Raw genomic sequence first — 12,925 nt, forward strand, 5'->3', positions numbered from 1 at the left:
CAAGAGTTCAGGTTCACTTTAAAGAGACACTGAAGCGAAAAAAAAATGATGATATTATGATTTGTATGTGTAGTACAGCTAAGAAATAAAACATTAAGATCAGATACATCAGTCTATTTGTTTCCAGTACAGGAAGAGCTAAGAAACTCCAGTTGTTATCTCTATGCAAAAAAGCCATTAATCTCTACGACTAAGTTAGTCGTGGAGAGGGCTGTTATCTGACTTTTATTATCTCAACTGTAAGTGAACTGTTTACTTTTCCTCTGCTAGAGGAGAGGTCATTACTTCACAGACTGCTCTGAAAGACTCATTTTGAATGCTGAGTGTTGTGTAATCTGCACATATTATAGAATGATGCAATGTTAGAAAAAACACTATATACCTGAAAATAAAAGTATGAGAATATTTTCTTTGCTGCTAATCTTCTAGTAATTATTCATAGTACGCAACCAATTCACTATATCATATTTTTTTTCGCTTCAGTGTCTCTTTAAGTTAATAGTTGGCACCTAGCGCTTTCTACACTACTGACCCACTGACCCTCAACACAAATGATGACGTATATATCTGCATTACAGCCAGCACACTGGTCTTTTTTTAAAGCAACTTAAGCAAGTAAAGATAGCAGCCTACACAATCTTTTAATAGAGGAATCAATACTCTGCCTATTTTTTAAGCTTTCTATGTATAATCTACCTAAGGCTTGATGGCAATATTGTGCTCTTTTAATTTCATTGGGCTTACTTGGCGACTCCATGAGATGCGGTGCACTTTGCGCAGTGTTTTGAGAGATTAATGTAGACTTATCTTTACGTGTGTGCAGTGCCTTCACTGCTACTGGAATGAAGGGAAGACACTTTCCAAGGATTAAGTTTTCAGTAAGATACAGTATATATGTTACGGACAGAACCCGAAGTTTGGCCACTTCTAGTTCTGGCCGGCCACTTCGGGTTCTGGCCGGCCAATGCGAGTTCTGGCCGGCAATTCAGCCGGCGGCAATGTAACAATTCAAGCCGCCGGCTTTTTCTCTGCGCCTCTCTCTCTCTCTCTCTCTCCTCTTACGGGCAGCCGGCGGGGACATGCGTGTCCCCGAGAGTCGCTCGTGGCGCCAGGGCAGCAGAGCGGGGAGGCCGCAGACATTGCTTCTGCCAGCACCCGCTCTGCAAGAACGGCAGGATTCCCCTGCCGCGACGAACGACTCCGGGGGGACAGACGTGTCCCCGCCGGCTGCCCATAGAAGAGGGAGAGAGGCGGGGGGGGAGGAGAGAGAGGCGCAGAGAAAAAGCCGGCGGCTTGAATTGTTACATTGCCGCCGGCTGAATTGCAATAAATTCACTACGTTGTGATACGTTTGCCCGCTGCGCTGCGGCCAGAAGATACATTAACCTGAGAGGAATCAATCCATTTCTAACATTAGCCGCAGCGCAGCGGCCACTTCGCGCATTGGCCGGCCAGAACCCGAAGTGGCCGGCCAGAACTAGAAGTGGCCAAACTTCAGGTTCTGGCCGTAACATATACATAGTTACATAGTTATTTGGGTTGAAAAAAGACACATGTCCATCCATATATTAAAGGACAACTGAAGTGGGAGTGATATGGTGGCTGCCATATTTATTTCCTTTTACACAATGCATATTGCCCTGCTGATTTATTTGGCTGAAGTAGTATCTGAATAACACTAGAAAGAAGCATGCAGCTAATCTTGTCAGATCTGACAATAATGTCAGAAACACCTGATCTGCTGCATGCTTGTTCAGGGTCTATGGCTAAAAGCATTAGAGGCAGAGGATCAGCAGGCTAGCCAGGAAACTGGTATTGCTTAAAAGGAAATAAATATGGCAGCCTCTATATCTCTCTCACTTCAGTTGTCCTTTAACTTTAATTCACTCAAAGCACTTTAGTATGTTAAAAGCTGCACAGAGTTATGCGCCATTATTAAATGCGGCAATGTGATGCCATCCATTAAAGGAGGTAAAGCAGGCATAATTTTGGCATAATGGAGGTTTACTAAAAGTCCTATTTGTACTAATTAGTGTACCAATAGGACATTTATAAATGTCCATTTTGCATTAAAGGAAACCTAAAGCAAGAATATGGAGGCTGCCATGTTTATTTCCTTTTAAATAATGCATATTGCCCGGCTGCCCTGCTGATCCATTGCCTTTAATACTTTTAGCCATAGACCCCGACCAAGCATGCAGATCAGGTGCTCTGACTGAAGTCTGACTGGATTAGTCACATGCTTGTTTCAGGTGTGTGATTCAGACACTATTGCAGCCAAACAGATCAGCAGGATATCCAGGCAACTGGTATTGTTTAAAAGGGAATAAATATGGAAGCCTCGCTTTAGGTTCCCTTTAAGTGGTGTTCCTAAACTCTGGGGCCCTTATGCAATTAACTTTCTCTCCTGACTTTTCTCCTAGGCTATAATTTTTTATCTTCTCTTTAAAATAACTTTTCAGCATTTCACAACTGAAAAAAGTAACTAAAAGTAGATGAAAAAGTACTATTAAAAGTATTTGAAGTATTTTTTTACTGTTGGTTAAAAATGCATTTTATTGACGACAAGGTGGAAAAAGTGTGAAAATATAACCTAGGAGAAAATGTATGAGAAAAAGTTAATTGCAAGTCTGAAATCCAATTCATTAGAGATTCCCCCTTCCTGTCTGTAGTCATCTGTAAAAGAGTATCATCGAAGTAAAACTCTTCTGTTGTCTTTATTTATTTTGCGTAAGCAAAGAGATGTGTGTCCTGCACACCTCCCTATTTACACCAGCAACCAACTATTTTACAACTGAAAATCTAACCATACTTTTTGTTGTACAAACTAGGGGCTATTCTTCAGAAGCAAACTGACATCACTGCGATGCCATTTCTGTGCCAACTTCTTTGAATTTAAAGTACTTCAACAAATGAGTTGTTGAATGTTTTAATCACGGATAGCTTGTCTGGATCTGTCACAGACGGAGGAGGAATTAATGTGATTACATTTAATAGTCGATTTTCCTTGGTCCGGTTATATAAGTGCTTGTATTTGCTTTGTACTGTACATCATGTAAAATTTACTTGAAATGTAAAAATGTAACACTACAAGAACCTTGTGAAGATGTGTTAGAACTTGCAGAATCTTACCACGTGGACCATAAATCAAAAGAACACTGTCGTCCGTTAAGTAATCTGGAGTAAAATGTATGTATCTTCCTTCATTTCCACATCCACCATAATGTAATGTATATGGATCGTTCCCGTAATATGGATTTGGGTTGCTAACTATTACACTTGCCTGAAAAAGTAATGAGAGTTGCATTACATTTTATTAAGCCTACAAAGAAGAACTTAATCTTGCACTGCAAAGATGACATAATTTCAACATGGCAGCCCTAGTTCAGGTTCCCATTTTACAATTGCAATCCACAGAAATGCGAGCAGAAAAAATGCACGTTTGCTATATAAAAACTAAAAGTGCAAAGGGTTTGATGCATCAAAGCGCGGTGATATTTCTGTGCACAGACATCGCGTGGCAACATGACCCTTACTACCAGCACACTGTGTACTGCAAGTTATGGAATGAGCGCGACCCCGGATACTCAACTAGCACAACTGTTGCTATGGTAACATGCATTACTTAGTTATAACACACTTAACTAAGTGTTACAGTTAGTAGCATGCATTACCTTAGCAACAGTCATGCTAGTCAGGGCCGGATTTCTGGAAAGGCCAGAAAGGCCACGGCCTAGGGCGATAAAATTAGATAAGATAAGAAGGGCGGCATGACTTGGAGAGAGAAGAGGTCATATGTCAAAGTAAATCATCTCCTCTGTTCCCACAGCGCAGCCATCCAGCGCCCTGCTCTGCACTAATAGCTAAATTCCAGAGTTTCCCAATCCCTGCATCTCTCTCTCACTTCCTGATGTGTTAAAACAATCAGGATCAATCATAACGGTCATCTGATAATCCATTCCTTTCTTTGTATGATAGACTTACAGATCGATGTGAAAAATACCAGATATTTACATTACAAAGCAGATAGAACTAAGTTCCGCTGAGTTTTAATGCACGCATTCCCAAACATCAGTGAGCTCTGCCGTTTTTTCTCCTCTTTTTACAACTTTGACACTGACCTCAGCAGATGTTAATTTATCTAATTCTAATTTATGACTGTTGTTAAGACTTTTTTTTCCCTAGCTAGCAGTGGTCTCTTCTGTTCCTTAGTTAACTCTTTCCTGACTAATTTTCTGTGCTCCAGCTCCTAAAATCTATGAGACTGCAGGATAAAAAATGCTGTTTTCTTCCCTTTCATTGCTAAATTGTCATTTTAAATGACACCTGAGCAGTGGTACTCATCCAATATTTGGGTATCCGAACTACCCAGATAATCTGAACTTTTTCCACTATCCGAACTTTGAATAGCAATTCGGATATTTTTAAAATCTGAATAGCACTATCCGAGCAAACTCGAATTTCCCATCTGAGAGAGAAAGGGATTTTAAGTCCCCACATCATTAAAAAAACATGATGCCACATGCCTCATTTACCCTGAAAAACGTTTTAAAGGCAATTTAAATAAGCCTTCTTCAGACTTTGTTCCCGTATACTGTCAATATGTTAGAGCACACCACCATATGTACATTCAGCATTCAAAAGAGATGCATAGATTTTTCAGCAAATATAAATAAATGTCATTCAGATGCTTTAAAGTGAAGCTGAACTCTTGCACAGGACAGAAGGAAAACAGAGAACTGTACCCTGTATGTATTTAGAGAGCCTGTCTAATTCCCCCTCCTCTGTGTCACAAGTTCTAATTTTAATCTCTACACTGTGTCACCTGACTGCCAAAACAGCTAAGCTCATTTGAAAGCACAGGATGTTAAAAATATGTCTGCTTCCATAAAAGCAGGAAGTAGACACACTGCAGATTTATTGCAGGATTTGTATCAGCTGTAACAAAGAAATGTTTTTATTTAAAGGTTATGTTGTTGCGTATCTTTTAGAGCAGAGAGGAAGTTCTGAGTTCAGGTCCACTCTAATTACAACAGAACAGCCAAAGTGGGTCCTGACAGGATGTTTGCTACTTACCTGTTCTCTGTTTTGGATGGGCTTCTCTCCATCGCACTGCCCTGCCACCTGTTTGTGGCTCTGACTGCAGCCAGTCGCACAGAGGACAAAGAAGCAGCGCATGCTCTGGTCACTCGCGCTCCCTGTCACCTGTCTGTGGCTCCAACTGCAGCCAGTTGCACAGAGGACAAAGAAGCAGCGCATGCTCTGGCCACTCGTGCTCCCTGTCACCTGTGTGTGGCTCTGACTGCAGCCAGTCGCACAGAGGACAAAGAAGCAGCGCATGCTCTGGCCACTCGCACTCCCTGTAATTTCTCGCTCCTGCCCAGATGTGCACAGCAACCGAGGCCGGTACAGTGTTATAATAATCTGAACATTTGTATAGCGTTTTTCTCCTGTCGGACTCAAAGCGCTCATATGTATTCTTGACAAGTACCAGTCATACATCAGCGTCATTTCTCAAGTATGCATGTCCTGAACACTATCGGCTGCTGTGCACATTCGGGCAGGAGCGCAAATTACAGGAATTATTTGTTGAATGGGGGGCAGAGCAGCACAACTGAAATGAGTCCATTGAAACCAATGATCGCTAGTCAGTGTTGGACAATTTTTTTGTAATTTTTTTTCGGGGGGGGGGGGGGGGGGCGCTTGGTGACTGCAGGCCTAGGGCACTGGAAAGTACAAATCCGGCCCTGATGCTAGTCGTGTATCGCGGGTTGCCGCTGCCGGAAATAATGGCAGTATTGCCATGCAATGTCTGTGCACTGCAATACTACCAACCTTTTTTGCATCAGGCCCAAAGTCTAAGTGGTAGCCAGCTTCACTCCGCCAACAACCTGCAGCTCCCTCACACTAAAACTCCTTCCATTCTGTTCCCTGCAGTTCATTGAGCAGTGTGCTGTGTGGTGATAACAAGAGCTGATGGGTTGAAACAGCGGGCTGTAGCCACATTACAGCACAAAGATGCTTCCAGTTTTTTGTACATTTTAACAGCTATTTCACTTTTTCCTAATAAAGAAATATTTTTAGGAGCTGTGCTGGGCTTTTTTGGCAGTGCATTTCTAGTCACACATGGGTGAAGAAGTACTAAAGTCCATAGACCCCTAGCCATTTATGTGCTGCTTAACTTGTGTAGTTGTTTCTTATAATATATAGAGCACAATATTTTATCGGTCCGGCAAGCTAGTCCCAACAGGCTCAGAGGCATCTTTTTCTCTGCATTGTTTAAGCAAACCTGAACTCTTGCACATCACACAATGAAAAGTTTTTATTCCACATATAGTTGGTGAATAATTCACTTCTCTGTGTTCTGTGTTGGTGTATAAAGTAAATCCACCTAAACAAAGTAAAACTTCAGGTTTGTTTTGGGATTTCCATAAACTGTAATGAAGATGTGTTTCCCATAAAGGTTATCATGCTGTGGATAATCTTTTGTAGCAGAGAAGAAGTTTACCGTTTAGTTCCACTTTAAATGCTATATTTACTTCCCTTATCATTACACAATATAACATCAACATTCAAATCATGCATTTCTGTAGAAAAATAGGAAATAGTAAGACTCAGAGCTCTACAACCTTGTGCATACACTTGATGGAAAACTAGATAGAATTCTGCATAAGTACAGGTGTCCCCTGAGCTCCTGAATACCTTCCCTTTTTTGCTGGTATAGATACTCCGGAGAGAAGGGGCTGGTTGTACTGAGAGGGGTAGATTTCAAAGCTTTGTTTATTTATTTATTTATTTATATAGCGCCGACTTATTACGCAGCGCTGTACAGAGTATTTTGTCTTGTCACTTGTCTTTGTACAGAAAGCTCTTCCTTTTCAGGTTAGGACAACAGAATTTGTGAGCAAACCAACCAGAGTATCTTAAACCTGCTGATGTATTTTCTCATTTTTTTGTGGCACAAGTACACTTACACTACCACTTTAAAAGATGGAAGCACTTTTTGGATGCATAAAGACCAGTCATGCATAGTATACTAGTTTTTTTTAAAATATTTTTAAATAAATTCCCAGCTTAATTCCTGAGCCTTTCTTATCTCTATATTAAAAGTGTCAGCATTGGCACACTGTACCATTTGATGTGCTTCATGTCTTGGTCTCTGCACATTGTACGATTTCCAGGTGTTTGGTATAAGAATCTTCACCTCTCTATAGTAAAATCTTCTCTTTGTGGCATTAAATAAATAATATGATGCTTCAGTCACCATACTCTGAAAATAAATAAATAAAAACATATTTTAATAAAAAAAATTAAACAAAATAAATGTATACAACACAGAGCAATTATATGAATGGGCTTAATTAAAAGAGACACTGAAGCGGAAAAAAAATTATGATATAATGACTTGGTTGTGTAGTACGGATAATAACTAGAACATTAGAAGCAAAGAAAATATTCTCATATTTTTATTTTCAGATATATAGGTTTTTGTTTTTTATAACATTGCATCATTCTCTAATATTTACAGTTTACATACTACTCAGCATTCTAAATCATTTTGCAGAGCAGCAGTGAACTTTTGAACCCCTTCTCTGCAGAGAAAAATAAATTACAATGACTGACAGTTGAGATAATAAGCTTCAGAAGACAGAACTCTCTGGGACTTTGACAGCCGTGGAGCTCAATGGCTTTTTACATAAATAACTGGAGTTTCTTAACTCTTCCTGTACTGGAAACAATATTAGACTCATATATCTGCTGCTAATGTTTTATTTCTTAGCTGTACTACACCTATCAATCATTATATCATAATTTTTTTCCGCTTCAGTGTCTTTTTAAAGGACTACTATCACAGAAATTAGAAAGTTTGTAAACACATACACTATAAATTACTTTTTTTTCCTGTGTTGCTGTTGTTTAACCACTTCCCAACTGAGGGGTTTTACCCCTTGACCATCAGAGCAATTTTCACCTTTCAGCGCTCCTTCCATTCATTCATCTATAACTTTATCATTACTTATCACAATGAAATGAACTATATCTTGTTTTTTTCGCCACCAATTAGGCTTTCTTGAGGTGGGACATTATGCCAAGAATTATTTTATTCTAATGTGTTTTAATGGGAAAATAGGAAAAAATGTGGGAAAAAATGTATTATTTTTCAGTTTTCGGCCTTTATAGTTTTTAAATAATGCATGCTACTGTAATTAAAAACCATGAAATTTATTTGCCCATTTGTCCCGGTTATAAAACCATTTAAATTATGTCCCTATCACAATGTTTGGCGCCAATATTTTATTTGGAAATAAAGGTGCATTTTTTTCAGTTTTGCGTCCATCCCTAATTACAAGCCCATAGTTTATAAAGTAACAGTGTTATACCCTCTTGACATAAATATTTAAAACGTTCAGTCCCTAAGGTAACTATTTATGTATTTTTTTTAATTGTAATTTTTTTTTTTTTACAAAAAAAAATAAAATTGGGGAGTGTGGGAGGTAAGGAGTTAATTTTTTGTGTAAAACTAATGTATTTGTATGTGAAAAATGCTTTAGGGTGTAGTTTTACTATTTGGCCACAATTAGGCTTCAGTTACTACTGTTACAGTGGTTAATGTGCTTGCCCACCACACAGTGAGACCCAGGTTCAAATCCCAGCCAATGTGAGTTGGCTTTTATGCTACAAATCCTTAAAGGGGTTCTTTCGCGAAAAAAGTAGGCAGTTAAAAAATGTGACAGATGACAGGTTTTGGGCCAGTTCATCTTTTTAAGGGGGATTCTCAGGGCTTTCTTTGTTTTCAACAGCATTTCCTGAACAGCAGTTTAACTGCCAAAATAGCAAGATACCAGCCGGCCTCCCTATTCACTTGCACACTATTATGTCAGTTAGATTTTGCAACTGTTGTTCAGGAAATGCTGTTGAAAACAAAGAAAGCCCTGAGAATCCCCCTTAAAAAGATGGACTGGCCCAAAACCTGTCATCTGTCACATTTTTAAACTGCCTACTTTTTTCGCGAAAGAACCCCTTTAAAGGGAACCTAAACGGAGAAGGATATGGATTTTTCCTTTTAAAATAATACCAGTTGCCTGAATCGCCTGCTGATCCTGTGTCTCTAATACTTTTAGCCATAGCCCCTGAACAAGCATGCAGATCAGGCGCTCTGACTGAAGTCAGACTGGATTAGCTGCATGCTTGTTTCAGGGTGTGATTCAGCCACTATTGCAGTCACAAAGATCAGCTGGACTGCCAGGCAACTGGTATTGTTTACAGGAAACATCCATATCACTCTCAGTTAAGGTTCCCTTTAAGCAACCTAATGTTTCTATTGCATTGAGCATAAATGGTAAATTTTAGGCCAGCTTCAGTTACTACTGTAGTGGTACGGTGGTTAGTGTGCTTGCCCACCACACAGTGAGATCTGGGTTCGATTCCCAGCCATGGTATGATGTATACTGGTTTTTAAAATAGGATAATTCCCTGGCAGATTAGACCCTCCGGTAGGAGGGAGGAGGGAATAGGTAGAAGGGTAGGAGGGGAGGAGGGAGGTGACCCACAAGAGGCTAATTAAAATCTCTGTAGCAGCTGTCCCATAATTAATTAGTGTAGGCAGACAACTGAGTCAAATGGTATAAGGACCTTGCTTGGAGGAGGAAGGGTGGGCGGGCTTACAGCAGTGAGACCAGTGTGTTTGGCAATAATGTGTCTGCTGACAGTGATATGGAGGCTCAAAGTTTTGCTCAATAGAGCATTATGGGGCGAATCGAACTTCCGCAAAAGTTCACCTGATGCAGGCGAACGTGAACCCCCAAAGTTCGCCTGGAACCGTTCGTGACATCTCTACTGCTTATCGGAGAAGCAGCGGATCATTGCAGGGCTTAGATCAACGAACGGGAATGGATTTTCCTGTTCATTGAGCTCCGGGCGAGCGGCCGGCGGCGTGTTAACGAGCGGGATTGTGCGCTAGAGCGAGCGGGAGCGCGGGCAGCGGCAGGAGTGCGGAAAGTACGGATTTCTCCGTCCCTGGTGGTGAAAGGATGGAAAAAGGGACGGAGAAATCCGTACGCGTGGGGGTAAAGTGATTAAAGTAAGCAGGTTTTGGACCAGTCCATCTTCTCAGTATTTCTTTTATACTTTGCAAAAGCACTCCCTGTAAAGGATCTCCACAAAGATACCGGCCAGCCTCCCTAATCGCTTCCACACTGCAGGTAGACACCAGGGAACTGTATAGGGGAGGAAGGAGGTCCACAAGACACCAAGGAACTGTATAGGGGAGGGAGAGGGGCTATTAGACACCAGGGAAATTTATAAGGGTGGAAGGTGACCAGTAGTCATTGAGGTTGGCCTGCGGCAAATTCAGCCCACTTTGTATTTGAGCTTGACACCCCTGATTTAGAGTGAACTAAACATTTAAAACTTTGTTCACATAAAACTTTAGACGTGGTCCCTAATCAATCAAGTAGAAATATTGTTTTATTCATTTTAAAATAAAGATTATAGATTCAAGAAGGCAGTAGATAAACTTTTTTACATACCACTACCACACAGAACTGTGCTTTAACTGTTTTCCAGTTATACTATTACTAGCACAACATTTACTATAATAGAATGCAAGATAACTAGGATTTTTTAAAATAAATACTTCAGAACATTGAGTGTTTTAAAAACATGTGTATTACACATACAAACTATAAAAAATGCAGCTGCACCACCCGAATATTCACATAATATTTTATTTAAGAGAATTACAAGAGCCACAATCAGCACAACAATAAAACCAATTAAAATACACACGCAATACAGTGACACCCCCCCCCCCCCACACACACACACACACACACACACACCCCCGTTGATATAAAGTTGGTGGGTAGTATCAGGTGTTAGTAGTAACAAGTGTCCTCAGTTCTTGAGGAAGTGGTCACATGTCTGCCTCTTCTCCCCCTAATTTGTGGCTGCAGAAGTCTTTAACCATTCTGTGACCTGGGTATGTGTTATTTGTTTTCTCATGCCATGCTGCCTCGCCTAATTTATTCATTTATATGCCACTCTATTATAAAATGTATACCAAATATATATATATTTTTATAATTATTTATTTCTATGACCATATTGTTTCCACAAGCTCCTTTTGCACAAGCACTTGCACCTTGGCTTAATATATCCACTAAGCAACATTGCAGATCAATGCACATGATATTAGACATGATATTAAACCCGGGTCTTTTTCAGTTGTCCTGCTTTGGATCCAATTAATCCAGAATTGGGATCCTGTGCAGCCAATAGAGTTACTAGAAGAGTGAGTCGGTTCTTAATACTACCCCAAATTGTATATCCACGGGATGTCCAGAGGTCCAGAATTTCACTCACACACTATTGGTGTAGCAATCACCCCTTTGACCCCTGCCATCGCAAGGAGGCCCAGATGCCTTGGGGGCCCCACATCCTCCCTCCCCTCAACTGCAAGTACAGCCAATTTACAAAAAAACCTACCTGTTCGCTCACAAAAACCATCCCTGCCCCCTCCTCTCATCACGCAGAGTAGTGTGTCATTCACCGGCTCCCAATCACGTGACCCGCATGGGATTTGGGGACCAAGGGGGCCCCATGTTCTCTTTTTTGCAGGGGGGCCCAATTAAGTCTAGTTACGCCCCTGACTCACACTATGGTCCCCTATTCAATTAACATTTCTCTTGAGTTTCCTCACAGGTGATGTTTTCACACTAATCCTTAAAACATCTTTTAGGAGCCCAGTAAGCAGGAAAATATTTTAAACATAAGTTTGATATTTTTTACCCACTTTTTAGTACTTTTTCATTTGTCAGGTGATGAACATTTTTTTTTTAGATAAGGTAAAAAAAATATATACTGGAAGAAATCTCAGGAGAGAAGTCAACTGTGGCCTTTGTTTAGTTGACTTTTCTATTGAGAGATTTCTTCCAGTAGATTGGCCAAATTATTTTGAGTATTTTCTTGCTTGCTAGTGGCATAAAGGCCATTTTATAACAAGGTGTGAAAATATCACCTAGGAGAAAACTCAGGAGAAAACGTGAATTGCAATAGTGTTTATATTTTGAAGTGTCTTAAGTAAGAATGATCTACTTTGCCTCACAACAGCCAGTATAATGCAAACTTTAATTCTCTATTTGTAGCTTTCCACTCCAGGCTTAATCTCTTTAGTTTCTAAATGAGAAAGGTACCGTACATTGTTTGTGTCGAGGCATGAAAAACAAAAATACAGTAAGGGGAATGGTGAGTGAATGATTAACCTATTTTGGTTCCTGGACGTAAAAACTACGTCCAGGAACCATGCGCGCTACCGCGCGCTCCCGCGGCCGATCGCGCGTGTGCACGCGCACTCCCAGCCGCGGATTCGGTAGCCAAGGAATCAATGTATCGGGCTATGGTGCCCGATCACTGATTCCTCTCCCCCGCTGAAAAAGCGACAACTTCTCTCGGAAGCTGCGCCTTTTCTGGCTGTTCCCTCCCCGATGAGTCAATCTAAGCGTGTGTTACGCTTAGAGTGACGTCATGTAAACAAACTCATGGCCGCCATTTTGTGGCCAAAAAGTAAAACTACAACTGTAAGGAAAAAAAAATAAAAATGAACACACATTTACATTATAAATCTATTGTTTACCTCCCACCCTCCCAAAACTACCCAAATAAATTGTTTACTATAAAAAAAACCCATTACAATAAAAAACAAACAAACATGTAAATATTTACCTAAGGGTCTAAACTTTTTAAATATCAATGTAAAGATGAAATATTTCTATATATTTTTTATTTTAAACTTGTAAATAGTGATAGATGCAAAATGGAAAAAATGCACCTTTATTTCCAAATAAAATATTGTCGCCATACATTGTGATAGGGACATAATTTTAACAGTGTAATAACCGGGACATATGGGCAAATACAATACGTG

General features: G+C 40.2%; 1 protein-coding gene across 1 annotated transcript in view; it reads right to left on the reverse strand.

The window, feature by feature from the left end:
- Positions 1-12,925, reverse strand: part of LOC137521091 (calcium-activated chloride channel regulator 3A-1-like) — an 81,199-nt gene that overhangs the window by 49,602 nt on the left and 18,672 nt on the right. The window contains exons 2-3 of the mRNA XM_068239876.1: positions 7,133-7,270; positions 3,133-3,283 (exon numbers count right to left, since the gene is read on the reverse strand). Coding sequence (XP_068095977.1) covers positions 3,133-3,283; positions 7,133-7,270 — 289 coding nt within the window. The remainder of the gene's footprint in view (positions 1-3,132; positions 3,284-7,132; positions 7,271-12,925) is intronic.

This window comes from Hyperolius riggenbachi, chromosome 6, assembly GCF_040937935.1.
Source record: "Hyperolius riggenbachi isolate aHypRig1 chromosome 6, aHypRig1.pri, whole genome shotgun sequence".
Taxonomy (NCBI): domain Eukaryota; kingdom Metazoa; phylum Chordata; class Amphibia; order Anura; family Hyperoliidae; genus Hyperolius; species Hyperolius riggenbachi.